This window comes from Rhamphochromis longiceps, unplaced genomic scaffold (genome assembly GCF_057381845.1).
Source record: "Rhamphochromis longiceps isolate RC_006_pf unplaced genomic scaffold, R_longiceps_female_GT1.1 unmapped_scaffold_4, whole genome shotgun sequence".
NCBI lineage: Eukaryota > Metazoa > Chordata > Actinopteri > Cichliformes > Cichlidae > Rhamphochromis > Rhamphochromis longiceps.
The window spans coordinates 437,802-459,148 of NW_028187224.1; the positions used below are offsets into that span (position 1 = coordinate 437,802).

At 43.1% G+C, this 21,347-nt stretch overlaps 1 protein-coding gene across 1 annotated transcript; it reads right to left on the minus strand.

Moving 5' to 3' along the window:
* Positions 1-8,240: 8,240 nt before the first annotated feature.
* LOC146640596 (uncharacterized) lies at positions 8,241-10,204 on the minus strand. Its single transcript, XM_085400008.1, has 4 exons — positions 10,070-10,204; positions 9,877-9,984; positions 9,626-9,799; positions 8,241-9,022 (listed from the first exon to the last, which is right to left on the minus strand). Exons 2-4 carry the CDS (start codon positions 9,925-9,927, stop codon positions 8,390-8,392), a joined length of 858 nt encoding a protein of 285 aa, XP_085256134.1. The 5' UTR covers positions 9,928-9,984; positions 10,070-10,204; the 3' UTR covers positions 8,241-8,389.
* Between the last annotated feature and the right edge of the window lie 11,143 nt (positions 10,205-21,347).

Consider the following 21,347-nt stretch of genomic DNA (forward strand, 5'->3'; position numbering starts at 1 on the left):
CACATTACAGCCACAAACATGAATCAATGTTATTGGACTTCCAGGTGAAAGACCAACACAAAGTGGTGCACACGTGAGAAGTGGAACGAAAATCATACATGATTCCAAACATTTTTTACAAATAAATAACTGCAAAGTGGGGTGTGCGTAATTATTCAGCCCCCTGAGTCAACACTTTGTAGAACCACCTTTTGCTGCAGTTCCAGCTGCCAGTCTTTTAGGGTCTGTCTCTGCCAGCTTTGCACATCTACAGACTGAAATCTTTGCCCATTCTTCTTTGCAAAACAGCTCCAGCTCAGTCAGATTAGATGGACAGCGTTTGTGAACAGCAGAAATTGAAATTGAAATTGCAGTGAAGTCAGCTAGAAACTTACAGTGACGTGGACATCATGCAAAGACTGCCAGACTCTGTAATACTGCAAATGATCAGTGACTCAGGTTAACACTAAACTTTAAACGGCACCTCTGTGTCTCTGTGTGCTGAACATCTAGGATTGAGTCAGGCTGCATCAGCTGAAGCTGTTATTTGTATATATCAGTATTTTTTATTCAGGTGTGGGGAAAATACGTAAGACTGCAGTGAAGCGATGCACCAGAGTAATCCCTGGCCAAAGGTATCGTACTCAAATCAGACTACTGATCCAGCCACATCAGCCTTTTGTGAGGTCTGTTTAAAGTAGACTAAAAGTGAACTGCAGGTTCCTGAGAGGTGGACTGTGAGCACAGAAACACATGTTCATACATACAGCTGCAGCAAACTTACATTAATTTTAAATAGATTTGTTACTCTGATGTCTGTCTCTGTGTTAGTCCTCTGACAGACTGGTGACCTGTCCAGGTGTGCTCTACCTACTACTAGGACAGGTTCCAGCCTCTGTAATAGAAATGTTCTGTTATTCTCATTTAAAGTGTTTAAGTGCTTATGCATATGCTTAGTTGTGACACTGTTACTGTTCAGTGAAAGTTGCTAAAACTAGATGAACTTACTTCAGCAGTTTGAGAAAACAACTCCCTTTACAGGTGCTGATAAGGCCAAGGGCACAAAACAGCACAACCATTGATGCGTTAGGTTTCATAGCGAGACACGTGAAGTGTGGTAGGATCAGTTTGTAACTTCCTCCCTCTTCCTTGGAAGGCGTAAAGGAGGAGGAGCACGACTTCTGTGGCAGCGCTGACATGACTGAACTGTGATGTTTGATGTGTGTTGGCGCAGTAATAAATAGCTTGATCACAGCTCTTTCTGTGTTGCAGACTTTATTTTAAAAATTCCACGAAACCACCCCCCCACTGTGAACCTGAATTGAATATTCAGAAGACATTTGTTTAAATAGTTCTACAAATCTGAGCTGTTGGTGTGTCCTTGGATTGTGTGGTAATAATATTAGAGCCTGCAATCTTTCTTACTGGATCTCTACTATGAGTCATGTTACCTGAGATTAGTTCTATGTTTACCTGTCAGCCTGGACGAATGTGCTGTGTGAAGAATGTAAATGACATCAGATCTGAACTGCTTACATCTAAGGAGCCTGTTCATATTTAATTGTAATATGAACCAATGATTTTCTGATTGATTGCTGATATATACAGTGGGGCAAAAAAGTATTTAGTCAGCCACCGATTGTCATCATTTTAGGTGGGGGAACTTGCACAGAGGTCAGTAATTTGCACCAGAGGTACACGTCAACTGTGAGAGACAGAATGTGAAAAAAAAATAATCCATGAATCCACATGGTAGGATTTGTAAAGAATTTATTTGTAAATCAGGGTGGAAAATAAGTATTTGGTCAATAACAAAAATACAACTCAATACTTTGTAACATAACCTTTGTTGGCAATAACAGAGGTCAAACGTTTACTATAGGTCTTTACCAGGTTTGCACACACAGTAGCTGGTATTTTGGCCCATTCCTCCATGCAGATCTTCTCGAGAGCAGTGATGTTTTGGGGCTGTCGCCGAGCAACACGGACTTTCAACTCCCGCCACAGATTTTCTATGGGGTTGAGGTCTGGAGACTGGCTAGGCCACTCCAGGACTTTCAAATGCTTCTTACGGAGCCACTCCTTTGTTGCCCGGGCGGTGTGTTTTGGATCATTGTCATGTTGGAAGACCCAGCCTCGTTTCATCTTCAAAGTTCTCACTGATGGAAGGAGGTTTTGGCTCAAAATCTCACGATACATGGCCCCATTCATTCTGTCCTTAACACGGATCAGTCGTCCTGTCCCCTTGGCAGAAAAACAGCCCCATAGCATGATGTTTCCACCCCCATGCTTCACAGTAGGTATGGTGTTCTTGGGATGCAACTCAGTATTCTTCGTCCTCCAAACACGACGAGTTGAGTTTATACCAAAAAGTTCTACTTTGGTTTCATCTGACCACATGACATTCTCCCAATCCTCTGCTGTATCATCCATGTGCTCTCTGGCAAACTTCAGACGGGCCTGGACATGCACTGGCTTCAGCAGCGGAACACGTCTGGCACTGCGGGATTTGATTCCCTGCCGTTGTAGTGTGTTACTGATGGTGACCTTTGTTACTTTGGTCCCAGCTCTCTGCAGGTCATTCACCAGGTCCCCCCGTGTGGTTCTGGGATCTTTGCTCACCGTTCTCATGATCATTTTGACCCCACGGGATGAGATCTTGCGTGGAGCCCCAGATCGTGGGAGATTATCAGTGGTCTTGTATGTCTTCCATTTTCTGATGATTGCTCCCACAGTTGATTTCTTCACACCAAGCTGCTTGCCTATTGTAGATTCACTCTTCCCAGTCTGGTGCAGGTCTACAATACTTTTCCTGGTGTCCTTCGAGAGCTCTTTGGTCTTGGCCATGGCGGAGTTTGGAGTCTGACTGTTTGAGGCTGTGGACAGGTGTCTTTTATACAGATGATGAGTTCAAACAGGTGCCATTCATACAGGTAACGAGTGGGGGACAGAAAAGCGTCTTACAGAAGACGTTACAGGTCTGTGAGAGCCAGAGATTTTCCTTGTTTGAGGTGACCAAATACTTATTTTCCACCCTGATTTACGGATAAATTCTTTACAAATCCTACCATGTGGATTCATGGATTTTTTTTTCACATTCTGTCTCTCACAGCTGACGTGTACCTCTGGTGCAAATTACTGACCTCTGTCATCATTTTAAGTGGGGGAACTTGCACAATCGGTGGCTGACTAAATACTTTTTTGCCCCACTGTGTATGTATGTATATATATATATATATATATATATATATATATATATATATATATATATATATATATATATATGTATATATATATATATATTATTATTATTATTTATTTATTTATTTATTTTATTTTTTTTTTTTTATTATTATTTTTTTTTACATACATAGTTTTTTGTTGCCTTATGGTTCCAAGCGCTGTCACCAATCTTTGCATTTAGTTATTATCTCATGACACTTGTTTAATCAGCTACCATCTCTCCTGTGGACTTTTTAATGTCTACAGTCTCAGACCAACACAGCCCTGCCCTTCCCATATTAGATTCTTGATGAATGTGTGTTGTTGTTATTCAGCCTGGTTCAATGTGCCCCTTTTTAACTTTGAGCACCCGCCCCTTTAAACCTCTCTGCACAGCCCTGCACTGAACTCACTATCTTCTCCCTCTAACAGCCTCCACATGTTCTCACTGTAATTTCCCCTCATGAATGAATTTATGCTGCACTAATGTGAATGTTTGCAGGGAAATCAAACGCATTTCACACGCAGTACTCGAGCTGACTTACCTTTGTTTGAATGACGACTTGTACGCGCTGACTCCACAGATAAGGTACGAAAATATATCAGGCTACGTCTTCAGGGTTTCTACTCCACGGCCGTATTTCATACGGGTCCACATTTCCACTGCACGCTATTTTCTGCAAGTACCGCCGCTTCGCCTCTGGACGCAATCGGTCTCTATACAGTCCATTCTCTTTTGAGCTGCTTTTAAGCATCTTGTAATCGTCGTTCCAACACAGTGTGTTTGTTTTGAATCGTAGACCTCGAAAATGGTGCCGCGCTCCCACAATGCATTGCGGCGTGACGTCAACTCCAAAGCCCTATAGAACATCTTCTTTTTCATTGTCAAAATTATCAGGAATAAAGAAGAAAACTGATTCAAAACCTGTGGAACCTGCCAAAAAACAAGTTTTACTGCAAAGGATTTCTAGATGTGAAGGTTTTGTGGCTTTTTTCAGTTTCTAAAACAAACTCATTTGTACAGAAGGATATGAGGATGTATATGTCCGGTGGTGGGTTTTTTCTTCTTGATTTAATGTATTCATTTATCTCTTCACTTAATCTTTCTTTATGTTTTTTTTTTTTTTGATTTGGCATGAGCGATTTCCGGTCCTCACTCCAAGCCAGTTGGTGGCGGTAATGCACCACATGTTCTATCACAGCTGCGTCCGAGAGGACAGGAAACGTCTGTATGCGTCTGCAAACCAGGTAACTACACTCAGCTGAGCCTCTCTGCTAGTCGTTATTAGTTGGAGGGTTTTGCGTCACTTTCTCTCGGCTTGATAAAGGGCTGTATAGAAATCTCTGGTACGTAACACGTAACGTCATTTTTAGGGAGCGTCGCAGAGAAGTGAGGCTGTTTCTTTGTTTTGGTCGAGTTTTGATTGAAGACATGTTTCCAGTCCGTTTTTTACTCGTTTGTTTTTTCATTAATAACTTTACATTATCACAGAGAACAAGAAGGCGCTTTGTTTGTCACATTCACCTTATGTCTGTGAAGGTTCTCAGTCATCCAGGTCATCGTAGTCAAAGGAGCTTGCAAAGAAAAGCGTCTGGACTTCTTTAAGTTACTTGAAGACGTTTCACCTCTCATCCGAGAAGCTTCTTCAGTTCTAAGGTCAAATGGTGGAGAGTCCCAGATATAAACCTAGTGGGAGTGACCTCCCACAGAGGGACAAAAGGACCCCTGATGATCCTCTAATCACCTGAGCCAAGGTGTGAAACTGGGTGTGGGTCCCAATCAGCCAGAGTTTCGGGTGAGTTCATTGTGAAACCTGGCCTCACCTTATCATGCGAATTCCTGAGGTCAGATGGCCCAGGATGTGAGTGGGCGTTAAGGCGTCTGGGAAGGATCTCAAAACTGGATTATAGATGGCAGAGAGTTGGTGTCGTAAACCCCGCCTCTGTTCAAAGATGGTCGCTCACAGTGGACATAGATGGCTTCTTTCACTCCTCTTTCAAACCATCTGTCCTCTCTGTCCAAAATGTGAACATTGGCATCCTCAAAGAGTGACCTTTATCCTTAAGATGCAGATGGACTGCTGAGTCTTGTCCTGTGGAGGTGGCTCTTCTATGTTGTGCCATGCGCTTGTGAAGTGGCAGCCACTTGGCAGCCACAGTGATAAATGGCTGAGATGGCTGCAGCTGTACGTGTGAGGTACCTACATGTTTCAAGATGAATTTGCAGAGATGTCATGTTTGGTGCTTACAGACATCACACTGCATTTTGTGATTTCGTAGCTATTGTTGTGATATTTCGGAGCTTCCCATGATCACCGTGACAGTCATTCATTTTAACATAACCTTTCTATTCCTTTCAGGGATCCTCATTTTTTTGGTACGAAAGATCAGCAGCTGTGTCGACAGGCAACAGGTAACGGCATGCTTTTCTGTTAGTACTGTAGACCTTGGTCTGGTGCTCTTTTTTAGTTTAACACAGTATTTTCATTTGCCGAAGTGTAAAAAGCTTGTTCCAGGAGAAACAAACTTTAGTGAGTTCTGCAAAATGATTCCCACCATTGCACACTCTGTCAGCCTCCAGTGTGCCCTTTTTTTGTCCTTTAACTGAAGAAAGTCGGTAGTCAGAACATATGAGATAAGTGAGATCCTCATTTTGCCTGCTTATTTCAAGATACAACATTTTCACAAACTGCTGTAGGATAACCTTGCTATTTGTCTTTTCCAACACTTCTACATTCATCCATATTTCCTTGTCTGCTTCTTTCCAGGTGAAAAGTACCTGAAATGGGTGAAAGATTTTGTTTCCAAAAACAAAAGCATGTGCGTTCACCTGAAGAAGCCAAGTGGTGCTGACCTGTGGATAGAAGAGCTTGAGAACACCAAATACAACGGGGATGATGATGATGAAGTTAACGCCTGGGGAAAATTCTACCTTCCCGAGATTGTAAAAATGCAGGTTATTGGTGTGGTAAAGGGCACCTCATGTCCATGTGACGAGCTTGTGCTGATGACGCGTGAGGACAAAAAGCTGTACGGCTATGACGGAGAGGAGCTGCATCTGGTGGCTTCCAGTTTCCTGGAACTATGTGACAAAACGATAGAGTATCCAGCATCCAAGCGCTACTACAATGGAGAGGCCTTCAAAGATATGGTGAGAAGTTAGACTGCTAAGAATAAGACTGGGGATGCCTAGTGTTAGAGATCAATCACCTGAGCTTTTCTTTGTATTGTTGTGTGTTCTGTTTAGACTGAGGAGGACTGGAAAAAAGTTAAGATGAGTGATGTGGGGAGGAAACTGCAGGAAGAACATAAAAAGCTGGTAAATGAAACCCAGTCAGCGTTCGTCAGCCTAATATCATAGGTGGGTATTGGAGCTGAGTATCATCACTGATTTCTAGAACCTGTTCAATTCCAATTCACAAGGTCCCAATTAGATTCCATTTAATTCTTACTCAGAGAGTCAGAAACATTATAATTCTGATCATTTATCAGTACTGACACTTGTGAAACTTCATCAGAGGTGTGAGCATCACAGCAGATGCTTTTGTGTCAAAGTAACTGAGGATAAAACACAAAACCATGAAGCAGATTTTCCTGGCCTAGCTTTTTACAGTAGATAACCTTAAAAATATTATTCTGCAGTAGAACAAAAGCAGACGAGAACCACGACTCAACAAATGTACATTGGCTGATGCTGCTGAAGTGATTCAGAGGTTTTAATAAGAGGTTTTAATAGAGACACAGCAGAGCATTTTGCAGTTTCACTTAATTTGAAAAAAATAAATAAAATTTGGTATTGAACAGCAGAAATGAGGCTGTCTTGTCGGAAGTCATTAAAAAAAATGGCTGTAAGCAACGGTAGACTGCTTCATAACAAGCAAGCGAATAATGCCAAAAACAGAGATTTGAGATGGGAAACGGTGTTCTTAAAGTACACTGAGAGAGGCAGAGAGCTGTGCTGTGTTGTTTTTCTGTGTGTGTTTTAATGGTGGTGGAAGCAAACCAGCAAAAGTAAGAGGGAATTCATGACAATGTTTATGTCAAGCGAAATGTGTCTTCTTTTGCTGCTGGTTTGGTTAGAGAGAGACAAAACGTGCAGCTTCAGGATCTGAGCAGCTTTCAGCACCAACGGCATCACAGCTCAGACTTGGATTCAGGATTAAGCCCTTTATGTTTGACTGTAGTGATTGTAGCTCTGTCCTTGTTATTAATCGCTTTAGTCAAACACAGCTATTGTTTGCTGGGATGTGTATATACTTGACAGTTTGTATCTCAGAGTTATCAAAGACACTGTGGATAATCATCAAGAGATTGTTGTCCTCTTAATAATGACCTATTTGATTGTTTGTTTTTTCTTCTTCTTACAGATTCTGGTATTTGGCCAAAAGAGAGCTTCACAATTCTTGGCTTCACCTGTGGTAGAAAAATGACTGAAGTTATGCAACACTCTCTAAAATTAAAGCTATGCAACGCTTTAACATGAATGGCGAAGGAGTGCATCTCTTTCACTGTCTCTTCCTGTCCTCTTCTCAGTCTTTGTTGTGGCACCTCTGCTATGTGTTATAGAAAGCACTTGGAATCATGTTCAATACAAAAACAGCAAACTCGTGGGATTGCCCTAGCAAGCAGTTGGTAAAAACTAATTAAAACTGATATATATCAGCTTCACTTTCTAGCTGCAAAAGCACGTTTCTGCAAAAGCATGCAGTTTCCTGTCAGCACTTTTTGGCACAGAGTGTACTCAGAGTTAGGCCTTTCTTATATAAAGCAATATAATCAGCATATAAACATTTAAGATGATAAATTTAAAGCTCAACAGTAACTGCTATAAATATTATAACTACACATGTAGTGCTTTTGCTTAAGTAAATTATAGTTGGGATCATAATAAGAAAACATGTGTTTTTATTTTCTGTGTACCCTGGGTACAGACCAGTATAAATATGGGATTCTTCCCAATAAATGCTGTCTAATAATGCTTCATATTGCATTAAACACTAGATATGTAAGCAAACAAACAAAAACCCATAGAAGCCAGTTTTAATTATTAAATGTGACAATTACATGGAGATGGAAAGTAAACGTGCTTATACACGTCTCTGTGATTACAGAAAATCCACACAGATGCTGTCAGAGCAGAGAATCTTTGATTTATCAGAATGATGAATGCAAATGATTTCATGAAATCTCACTCTTGTTCTGGGTTGTAAAATTCACCTGTCCAGTTAAACCGAATCCTTTGCAACACGGTTCTAAGAACCCTACCAACCTCATCCTCAGCTCTCTGCCTGTTGTCCTTTTCAGCTGAGTATTCATCCACATGTGTTTCAACTTCTCTCTCATTTTCAAGCAAATTGCTCAGGCTCTCAGCTTCAGCACAGTTACCATATGGCCACTCTCTGAGGTCTTCTGTGTTCAAGCCAAACAAATTCTTACATGATCTGCAAGGCTTCATTCTGGCACCATCACGGAGACAAAAAGCCTCACACCTGATATTTCCAGGTACTTCAATTGTTCCATCAAAGTAATCTTTCTGGACTGTGTTTGGATAATAGGTCATCACCGCACCAGATACATATTTATGCCATTTGCTAAGACAGGAGGCAGCAATCATAATTTTCCCAGCGTTAGGACCTTTGGTGGACATGGAGACTCCGCAGTACCTTTCTGATTTGTTGGTTTGGGATTTTTGAGAAATGCAGATGGTGGACGAGACGAAAGCTGTTTTTTTATTATTCTCTTCTAAGTCCAAGTCTGTGAGGAGATCTTGCAGACTCTGCTTTATTTGCTCTTCATTCTCTGAGTTATTTTGCAGGACGATCTGAAAACAGTTACAGATCTGGTCAAAGTGTTGCACCTGATTATATAGTTGTTTTTCATAGAAAGTTGATCAACATGTTTGTTTCGCTGCTTGACTTATTTAACTATGCAGGACCATTGGATGCTTTTGGTTTAGACATTTTAAGATAGGGGGTGAAACAAGTCACAAAAATCTATTTAATTTTAAATCAATAAGCAAAAATCCATCTTTGTTCTCACTAATTTATAATTAAATTTGCTAATTGACCTTTTTTTTCTATTTTGCTATGCCGGGCTGTCAAAACACGCTGAATTTAGAGTCTTTGAGCTTAACAGATCCAGCAGCTACACAGTGACAGCATCATATACGCCTTGAAGACTGTAAGCATCTCCAATAATGAGTCTGTTAGACATTATTTAGAACTAACAAATTCTGAAGCAAGTCTCCAGCTCTCCTGCAGTCTCTGTGTTTGGTGGAGAAGTATAGCTAGAAGCATATGTTGAAGTATAAGGTACAGTATGGATTTTCTTTGGATTTCTCAGTAAAAAAAGCACTTTGCATTATACTTTCCTAAAAACTGGAAGTTTGTCAGATTGACTGAAAATGTGAGAAGAGTTATCTTACCATGTCGAGCACACAGGAGAAGGGACTTCGCCTGGGAAGCTGAGTCGAATACAACTTTAAAGGCCTGGGATATCTTCTCATTAAAGAACCCAAAACAAAAGGATTAGGGAAGATTTCTTCTGGAGAAAAGGGGATGTTGTTGATTTTGCCCAGAAACAACATGCTGTGAAGGATCTGTTGAGTGAAAACATATTTGCTTATTGTTAGTAGTGATAAACAGGACTGTCTTAAAAGTGTCAAAGGTAACACACCTCATCCACCAAGTGTTGACTTCCCGGAGTCATGTAAGAGCCCCGAACCATCCTCTTGGTAATCTTGTAGGCATTAGTTTTGAACCTCCTTTGAGAAATTGTTGTCTTCTAAAATGATAATGATCGAGCAGTTAGGGATTTAAAGACACAGGAGATCTGATAACTTTGGCTACAGCAGAGTCTGCAGACATACCTATTTTGCTCTTGGTCGGCCTATTTTAAACATGAGAGAAAACATAGTTAGTGAAATGTTGATAACATACAATGACTATCATTGGTGGCTGAAAAGATGCCAGGTAACAAGTGAAAAGCTGCTACTTACCATCGCCACAGTCTAAGAATGAAACAGGAAACACTGAGCGAGTTGCCTCCATCTTAAAGCTGTTGATCATGTGATTTAAAGGAAAGCCACACCCAGCTCTTTCCTGGAATTTTACTCGACTGTAGAAAACTGCTCCATTTGCCCCGCCCACCCATGATCTTTAATATCTACCAAAAACAACCTTTTGGTTGTCAGTAACCAGCCGATCGTTTTCGCGATTAAAAAGTGGCTTTTTGCGGCGGCGTTCCCACCGCGAGCAGAACTCCGGCTCAAAAACCGCTGTTTTTGAACACTTTTATTTACTTAAGCATTTTAATGGGCTTACTTTGAAACAAAGTGCGATTGAATGATTATTGTTATGTGTTGCCTTGAATTCGGCTATGCTGTCTGTTAGACAGCTGTTTTCCTTTATTGTTGTTTTTGTATTGTTTGTAGCGAACGCTACTGGAATGTATAGATTAAGCTACGTAGCCAAGATGATTAATGATTTAACTGTTGTACATTGGTTGATGATGATTTGCATTGTTACATAGGCTTGCAGAAAAATATATTTGTTTACCGGTAAACTGAATCGAACTTGATGTGCCACTGGACGTTTTTCTGACCTACAGGTCAGGTTTTGTTCCCTCCCTTTGAATTAATCTTCTTCATATTGAAGTGGCGAGCCGGTAGGACCATTCTTTGTTTCCCCTCTTTTCCCCACTTAGCCGTCTTTGGATTACGGACATATTTCCCCATTTGTATGAAGCTGGACTCTAAGGAGGAATACCTTAAAAGTGAACTTTAAAAAGAAGAGGACCAAAAAGGACTTTTGCACAGAAAGATCACAGCATTGATTTATTATTTAATTGTGGGCATTTATGTTGTGTGTTGTGTTAATTATTTTGTTCCATTTCCCCTTTCCTCCATTTATTCAATATATTTTTGGTACAAGATATTGCAGTCTTTGGTCTCATCATTCACACCATCTCGGCTCCATAAAGAACTATTTCTTCTGCGCGTCAGTCAGTAAACTCATCCATTGAAATAAACTAGTCCTTAAATAACTTTGAGTTACACAGTGGCAAATGTAATAGAGAAAGACACAGGGCCACCTGAAATCTGTCGTCCTATCTGATTCAAAACCAACATGTAGGAGAATCTGGAATCTTTGATTTTGAGTTAAAAATAAAATATGGGTAAAATGCAGAAATGTTTTTACTAACATGTACTAACAGAGACTTGGAGGAGAGAGACCTAATGTTTAATAATCCACATTTCACTGCTTTACTCTTTGGTTCAGATGTGGATACTGTATTGTTCTTTCTTTGTGATTGTTTATGTTTAAGTTGTTTGTTGCTGGTTTTTAGTTTGTTTTTTTCTGTTTGGGAGCTGACACAGTCTCTATGGAGATGGGTTTTTGGGGGTGTAGCAGGAGGAGAGAAGCTGCAGAGAGGCGTGTAAGACTGCAACTCTGCTTCCTGGTCCCAACTCTGGATAGTCATATTTTGGGGGGTTTAATAAACTACTACTGCATGATGTAAAGCTGAAGTATTACACAGCTTTATGAACCTCCTGTTATCCTGGTAGACGAGTACAGCAATAAATCTTTTACTTGAACATCTTCTGGCTCCAATAAGCTTTGAAATGTGACCATGAAGTTAGAGACACACTGACTGAAACCCACAGCTGTGACTATGGATCACATCCACACACAGTGTAGCTGCTGTCTCTGTGTGAGGTCTGTGTATATATGTATATATTTATGCTTATATTCATATTCTCTGTGTGGCACACCTGTGAGGTGGGATGGATTATCTCAATATGGCAGATGTGCCCACTACCACACATTTGGACTGATTTGTGACCACTGTTTGGGAGGGATGGTTATATTGTGTATCTGGAATGAATTTTAGGTCTCTACATCCATCCCATGGGGAATGGGAGCAGTAACAAAGGTGTTGCGTTTATATTTTTGTTCAGTGTATTTATGCTTATATTCATGTTCTCTTATTCCCCTTTATTTGATATCCTAATTCTGTGCTGTGAAAAGTTTGTCGGTGTTCTGCTGCTACAAACTGGATTTCCTGGAGGATAAACATGAGGGATTCATAAAGTTCTATCTCTCTGTTAAAATCCCCCAAAATAAATGAAATGTGAATTTCAGGCAGACGTGTTTTTAAAAGAGTCTCTTTAATGGAAAAATGTGTTTTTAAAACCAGCCAATAGGAGCGTCTGTGGATATCAGCTGAGGCTGAACTCAGGAACACCATCACATATAAATACACAGAATTAAATCACTAGATAAAAGACGTCATTAAATAAGGATCGAATCAACATGTCAGAGGTCAAAGGTCAGTCAGAAGAGGTGTGGTTAAACACTGGCAGTGCAGTGACCTAATGCAGTTTGGTTACCGCCACGGGAAAAGCCCCGCCCCCTCTGAGCCTCCGCTGTGTCCTCAGCACATCCAGGAGCAGCAGGTCAGAGGGGGCGGGGCCATGTCAGGACTTATTTTAAGTAAAATTTAAAGTGGAGCGACGGCAGGAGTCACACAGCAGTAACCAGCTCTGTCTGCCAGGGTCAAAGGTCAAACAAGTCCTGCAGCTGACCCACACACAGACTTACACTGATCCACAGAGAGTGATGAATCCACACATCACTCGGCTGGAGGAAGCTGGGTTTCCACACCGTCCAATCAGAAACCAGTGTTGACGCTGAGACCCGTCTCTGTAACAGGAAGTCCATGAACAGGCAGACCCTCTGCAGCAGGCTGACCTGTGACCTCTGAGACAGAGGGAGGAGTTTGTGTCAGCAGGGGGCGCTGCAGCATCGCCTGAGAGCTTTAAGAACAACAGCAATAAACAGGAAGTGAAAGTCACACTTCTGTTGGTGTGCGTCATCAGCAGACCTCCACCCTCTGCAGGAAGCTGAGATAAGAAGCAGCCAATCACAGAGCAGAGAGCATGTGACTTCCTGTTCCTGCTGTTACTGTGACAACAGCTCCTGGGACAGAGCGCAGCTTTCTAAAGAGGAAAGATGCTGCTGTCACCCCCGGGTGTCATGTGACCCGCCTGATGTACCGATTTAAGACTGTAAGAACAATAATAACAACATGTTTTAGTCAGGTGATCCATGCAGAGCAGATCCATGTGACCAAACACAGCTGGATCACATGTTTCCTCTCCTGGAAACAGAAAGCCTTCATGTTTAAAGGCTCATGTACCCACTGAGCCCTGCTCTCAGATCTGTGAGGCTTTAACAAACAACAGTTTAAAGTCATGTTTAGCATCTTCTGTCAGTGTGGAAGGTCACACACTTTCCTGAGTGTTGAACCCTGAACTACTAGCTGTTCATGTCAGCCTGGACATAAATACAGACCTGCCTGCTGTCATAGACCCCAGCACTCACATGTTACTTATAAGTGACTCATATGTATGCATGTATATATTGTGTATGTTGTGCTATTTCTTACTTAGTGTGTTGTGTCTTTGTTCCTGTTTGTGCTGCAGCACTGTAACCTAAATAATTTCCCCTGGGGATCAAAAAAGTATTCTGATTGTGATTAAATGAAAGCAGTCAGAGCAGAGGACGGTGATGTAAGGAATGGGATTTTAATCAGCCAGTCTCCTTTAACTCTCAGCATCACAAAGTAATGTGGTAACATCTGGACTGATGTGTTTACTGTCAGCTAGTTTAAATGCTGTAGGCTGCAGCCGTTGCTCTAACACTATAACTGTAACAGGGCTCAGTGCTGCTTCTAACAGTCTGAGCTGCTTCAGGCTTTATTTGTGAGGAGCACAGCAGCTTACAAACACGTGGCTGGGCCTGGACCCAAAGGAGTGTTTGTTAAAGCCTGCAGTGAATCCAGCAGCAGAATGATGGAAATGCAACACAGCAATGATGAAGAGGAGCAGAATTAAAGCCAAAGTCCAGTTCATACAGTTAGGTCCATAAATCAAATAAGGGAAAATAAAATGTTGTTGGATGCACCTGTCTGCACCCTTAATGCTCTCTGGTCGCTATGGTAACGCGTAAACATTTCTTTCAAAATAAGACACACGACTACAACACGGGAAAAGACCCAGGGAAACGAAGTTAACGATAAAAACCCTGAAAACCATTGTTGGATTTATATTTTATCATTGTCATTGTTATTGGGGAATATCTAACCATATATGCTTAGAGGTGTAGAACCAATTGTGTAATGATAGTAGTCTTTAAAGACTTTGTGTGACTCCAGAGTGTTCTGGCATTCACACCCACGTCCTGGGATCATGGGAGAGGTGCTACCTTCTTATTGTTTTGTGGTAGGATGTCTGTTTTAGTCTAAGTGCCTTTTGTTTAGATGAACTGCTGGACTTCCAGACCAGCAGGTTTAGGGAAGTCGTTTATGGGGTCACACTCTGACTCCACACACACACACACACACACACACACACACACACACACACACGCACGCACACACACACAAACACACACACACACACACACACACACACACACACACACACACACAAACACACACACACACACACACACACACACACACCTACATAACATACAGACTGGTACCTTTGTTCACGTGTATGTTAATGAACCTATGTATGTTCATGTAACCTCAATAAAAGAACAGTGTTACGAGGGAACGGACGAGAGCGACTGTGGTCAAGCGAAGGAACGGCATTGGTCCAGGTCTCTCCCGTGCACGAGAAACATAAAGAACTACTCGTGTCTTGCTTTGCTGTGTAGCTGGATTGAACGATCCAGCGAACAGGTTTATGCTACAAACCTATCAACCATCAATTTCACACCGAGCCTCGACTCTCACGGCCCGGTACCAAACGACTCACGGACCGGTCCGTGACCCGGGGGTTGGGAACCGCTGAGTTAACGCATGAGTAGTTCAGGGCTGCACGTCATTTTCATTGTTAATATCTTTGTGAAAAGCACATTGATGTGAAAATCTTCATGAGAGTCAGAGGCCCTACAACACGATTAAAGATTCATTCAAAAGAAAATCACAAGTTATTATCATCTTCAGAACATTTCATTAAACATTAGAGACAGACTGCTGTGTACATCTCATCTCTATCCAAACAACCTACAGTCCACAAACACATCATGAACCAGTGCTCTGGGCTGTGGTCTGTCCCCAGTTACATGGATCAGCTGGTTCCCTGGAGGTGACTGCTGCTGTGGTTTGGAGCGGATGAATAAACCTGAACTGAATCAGGTGTCCAGTTACTTTTGGTCCCTTTAAACCAGGCTGTCACATGTTCAGGATGTGAAACTCCTCCTCCGTGAAAACGGGTGTGGGTCTCAATCAGCCAAGGTTTTGGGTGAACCCATTGTGAGATCTAGCCCCACGCTATCATGTGATTTCCTGTGATCAAATGTCCCAGGATGTGAGTGGGCGTTAAGACGTCCATGTCCCTCTTCAAGCAACAGCTACCCTGAGGTACCCCTGAGCAAGGTACCGTCCCTACACACTGCTCCCCGGGCGCCCAATGGCTGCCCACTGCTTCACTGAGTGAATGGGTTAAATGCAGAGAGCAATTTCCCCACGGGGCTCAATAAAGTACAATAATGTACACACTTTCTTCTTCTTCTTCTTCTTCTTCTTCTTCTTAAAGAAGTCCAGACGCTTTTCTTTCCAAGCTCCTTCAACAACATCATTCATAGAACAGCTTCCAGCTTCTTTTGCTCGGCTACAGTTTGGATGGATTTGCATTTAAAGATGCAACAAGACTAAAATGGTTAGGGTCAGGAGGTCAAAGGTCAGGGCTCCTGTGGGTCTGAGGGCGGCCTCACGCTGGAGAAGGATGAAGGAGTCTGACCTGAGCCAGTGTTTGACATGAACACATCAGCACTGCTGTCAGTGAGCCTAACGACAGCCGTTAGCATCATTTCAGTGTTTCAGTCATAAAAACACTTCCTGTCTCTGTGGTGGTTACAGTGACATCATGCAGTTTGTGCTTTGACCTCCAGAGGGCGACAAATCAGCACAGACAGAGAGCTCCATTCAAACTTTGCTGCCATCAGGAATAATTCTTCAAATATAATCATCAGTGTTTGAGCAGTTATGATATCAGGGACAATCTAGACATGTGTGACAATACTGAACATGTCACATGACACACCTCAAACATCATGTGATCCACTCTCAGTCTGCACTTTCATTCATGACTTCAACAGGTTGAAATGAGCTTTGAAGAAACATTCAGTGAAATAAATCTTTCATGGATTCATGTGAGCAGCAGATGAACTTTGTACCAACAACATCTTCAATAACAGAGTCTGAATGAAGCTCAGGTGTTGATGCTGCTCCCTGATTGGACGCTTGCTTTCAGCTCTGCTCTCAGTCTTTACTGCACAGGTGAAGGTAGAAAGTGTGACTGGATCTATAGACTGGAAACAGAGAAACATGCTGAACATTTGAAGCTTTGCAGCAGAAATGTTCATGTTACAAATACAGCAGAGCTGATCTGGGATCAGTGTGTTCACACCTGCAGCTACAACAAGGTTTCATGTCTCCACACGTCAGCATGTGAACTTTACTCTGACTCAGTCTGAGCAGTCAGACGGCATATTTTTAAAGTTAACACATCAGCACACACAGAGCTGAGCCCCTCCCACCTGTGCTGAGTTTCAGGTGGAGTCCCGCCTCCTTCCAGGAAGCAGCTCACCTGTGTGTCCGTGTTTAGTGTCCAGGTGTGGAGTGGAGCTTGTTGTTGGTGTGTGAAGAAACTGTAAGTTTGCTTTGTTTCCTCCTTTAACAGTTTGTCTTTAGGAACTTTACTGTTTGTTCAGCTCGTGTTTGATTTCTTCACACAACAAACTGTGTGTGTTTGTATTTCCGGTCTCTCCATTAAAGTCAGTGTGTAATGTTTCCTGGCTAACATCAGCTGTGTGCAGCTTAGTTCAGCACAAATCTGCCGCTCCATAGTTCACGGTAACGGACTCACAGCTGGACCAACGAGGCCGAGTGTGTCCGCCACTCTGAGCTACGTTCGTGTTTGTGTACTTGTAGTTTGTACTTTGAGTTCACTCAGAGCCCACAGAGGACGCAGCGTACGTGATGACGTCACAGCCCTTTACCTCCTTTACTGTCACTGTGATTAATATTTACACACGAGACACCTGACAGCATGTTAATGCTAAGCTAACGCTAAACTAACGCTAAGCTAACCTAGAACCCAGAGTGAGGTTAAAGCTGAGTAAACACTGACCCCAGACCAGCACCGTGATTTGATTTTGATTTTATTGATTAGCATTCAAATATCTCAGTGAAAACAGAACAAAAATCTACCACAAAGCAAGAAAGCATGAGACAAGGCTAATCAAAAGGTATTGGCTGAAGCATTTGCTTATTACGCCAACCTAGAACGATAACGATATGTATCGCGATATAACTTTTACTCGATAGAGAAATTAAGCTATTGCGATAGACCTCGCCGTTCTTGTCCTCAAAAAAAAAAAAAAAGGTCAGCCAATCCAAATTAAGTAGCGCAGAGCCGAACCAATCACAGCCGCAGCGTCACGTCGCGTGACTTGTTACGTACAGCACAAGTGCCAAGCCACACGTGTGTTTGTTTGGGAAGCAGCCAGCGGGTAATGGAGGAAATGAGTGTGCCGGCTAGAAAAATCAACCGAGCGTGACCGAAGAGAAAACAGATGATGGTTCCAATGCCGGAGAGATTGTCGAACGGAAGAGCCATAGAAGCTCCGTAGTGTGAAGGTATTTCTGCTATTTCAAGTCTGACAAAAAACAGAGTAGCGTACACTGTAAATTGTGCCGAAAGCAAGTCTGGAAATACAATAAACTGGTGCATGCGTCACACTGTGTGCCACGTTATTGTTTCGGTGCAATGAATTTCTACAATACTGTTACTGTTAATTCTACTCTCTGCAGTGTTTAAATGCTTACATATACACACAGTTACTGTCCGTCCACACATACGACTCTGTTCTGCTTCTATGCCCCAGCTTTGTTTACTTTTTCCCACCGAGGCTTCTAGACTTCTGATTGGCCAACATTTCTGCACGGTTAGGAATCTAGCGCCACCTGCTGCTTTGGCATGTTCATAGCAGCGTTTTCCTTCATTTCTGCCTTTATGTGTGGACGGGATTAGTTTTTAAAACGAAAACGGAAAATCTCCGTTTTCAAAAATACCCGTGTACGTGTGGACGTAGCCTCAGTCTCTGACTGGAAGCGCTAATTCGTCATTCGGCTTTTGTCAGACTAAAGTAACTGTTAAAACTGTTTGAAAAGCTAAGCTATACAACAAGGAGAGATTGAGAATTTCCTTTTAGTTCTCAGTTTATTTGATATTGACAAAAGTTAGTCAGTTTTGTCTGTTCTTCTGTAAAACAAACTAAGATTTATTTTTAGAATTAATATTTTGTTTCTAAGTGGAATTGACAATTTAGTCTGTTTCGTTTGTTCTATTTTGAAACTTAAACGCTTTAGCGGCTGCCTTTTGTGTAGTTTGCAATATTTGCCTTTATTTATCTGAAAAAGTCTCATGTTCCTTAAGTACATCTACCCTGTTGAACTTATTATGGGAAATAAATATTTAAATAAAAACAAGCTGCTGATTATTTCACATTTTACTTGTGAGCAACAGCACATTTAAATCTTACAAATATAGTTATTTGGCTTATATCGTGATATATATCGTTATCGCCTGAAATGAAAAAAACATATCGTGATATGAAAAAATCTCATATCGCCCAGCTCTAGCTGCAAGTAAAGTGAAGGACTTTGCTCAGCTAAGAGAATTGGTCCTGCTGGAGGAATTCAAAACGTGTCTTCCAGAAAATGTTGTGGTATATATCAATGAGCAAAAGGTGGATTCGTTGTCTAAAGCTGCTGTTCTCGCAGATGAGTTTGTGTTGACCCATCGCGTTACGTTTTCAGCTGTGCGCCATGACTGTGCGCCGTTGTCTAAACCTGCGAGGAGTTTGAGGGTTTCTCCTAAGCGTCAAACGCGCCCTGATCAGGTCCCCATGACTGTCCGAGAATGCTTTTATTGCCATGATACTGGCCATCTCATTGCCAATTGTCCGTCGCTCCGTCGCAAAGAGCAAACTCACACATGGAAAAAGCCAAAAAGCGTTGGTTTTGTTCAGTCGGTTCCTACTCCTAATCCCGTCAGTGATGAACCAGGAAATGACAGTCTTGACAGCAGTTACCGACCATTCATTTCACAAGGGTTCGCCTCACTGACTGGAATAGAGGAGGATCGCGTGCCGATTGTTATTTTGCGCGACACTGGGGCTGCCCAGTCTCTCATTTTGGAAAGCGCGTTGCCTTTTTCAAGTAACTCGTTTTGTGGTGCTGATGCTCTCGTGTGGGGAGTGAAAATGAGTGTGTTACGAGCTCCGCTGCACAGAGTCTTCCTACAGTCGCCCCTCGTTTCGGGCCCGGTAACAGTTGGGGTGCGCGCTCGCTTGCCCGTGCGGGGGGTTACTATGATTCTGAGGAATGATCTAGCCAATGGAAAAGTTTTCCCGATCCCTGAGGTAATTGAAAACCCCGTCGATGATTTTTTTTTTTGTTTCTGAGCCTGCTGCTGACAGTCTGCCCTCTGTTTTTCTGCTGCTGTTCCACCTCAGACACTTCACACCTCCTCTATTCACCCTGCTCACTCCCCCCCACCCCCAACAACAGCATCCAATACACACTCAACACAAGGCTCCAGCCTGTCTCTCTCAACCACCCAGGTTAGGAGGGAACTGAGGAGGATTAATGGCAAGAAGGCAGCGGGCCCAGATGGCATCAGCTCGAGGGTCGTCAGGTCCTGCGCGGACCAACTGTGTGGGGTGATGGAGCACCTCTTCAACCTGAGCCTGAGGTTGGGAAGAGTCCCACAGCTCTGGAAAACCTCCTGTGTTGTACCAGTGCCAAAGACTTCACGCCCCAAGGACCTCAACAGCTACAGGCCGGTGGCTCTGACATCCCACCTGATGAAGACCCTGGAGCGGTTGGTCCTGGCTCAGCTTCGGCGCCTAACAAGCTCATCACTGGACCCACTTCAGTTTGCCTACCAGCCTGGCATTGGCGCGGATGATGCCGTCATTCACCTCCTACATCGTTCCCTCGCTCACCTGGAGACCGCTGGAAGCACTGTGAGAATCATGTTCTTTGATTTCTCCAGTGCCTTCAACACTATTCTTCCCTCGGTTCTGAAGGACAAGCTGGAGAGCTCTGGAGTGGACCATCACCTCACTACCTGGATTTTGGACTACCTCACCGACCGACCACAGTATGTGAGGACTCAGGGCTGTGTGTCGGACAGGGTCGTCTGCAGTACGGGGGCCCCACAGGGAACGGTTCTGGCTCCGTTCCTCTTCACCATCTACACTGCAGACTTCTCCCACAATTCCACCCAGTGCTTCCTGCAGAAGTTCTCTGATGACTCTGCAATAGTCGGCCTCATCACTGATGGGGACGACAAGGAGTACAGAGGACTGACTCAAGACTTTGTGGACTGGTGCCAGCTGAACTACCTCCAGATCAACGCCAGTAAAACCAAGGAGCTGGTGGTAGACTTCCGCAGGCACAAGCATCCTCCACTGCAACCACTGAACATCCAGGGTATGGACATTGAGGCTGTGGACAGCTACAGGTACCTTGGTGTTCATCTGAACAACAGACTGGACTGGACTCATAACTCAGACGCCCTCTACAGGAAAGGGCAGAGCAGGCTGTACCTGCTGCGGAGACTCAGGTCGTTTGGGGTGGAGGGCCCACTCCTGAAGACCTTCTATGACTCTGTGGTGGCTTCTGCTATCTTTTATGGTGTGGTCTGCTGGGGCGGCAGCATCTCTGCTGGGGACAGGAAGAGACTGAACAGGGTGATCCGAAGGGCCAGCTCTGTTCTAGGATGCCCTCTGGACCCAGTGGAGGTGGTGAGTGACAGGAGAACGGCGGCTAAGCTGTCATCCCTGATGGACAACATCTCCCACCCCATGCAGCAGACTGTGACAGCACTGAGCAGCTCCTTCAGTGGGAGACTGCGGCACCCACGGTGTGGGACGGAGAGATTTCGCAGGTCTTTCCTCCCCACTGCTGTCAGACTCCACAACAAAGACTTTAACTGAACAAACACACACATCCACACATGTGCAATAACACTAAGTGCAATAATCTTTTCTGGCATCGTT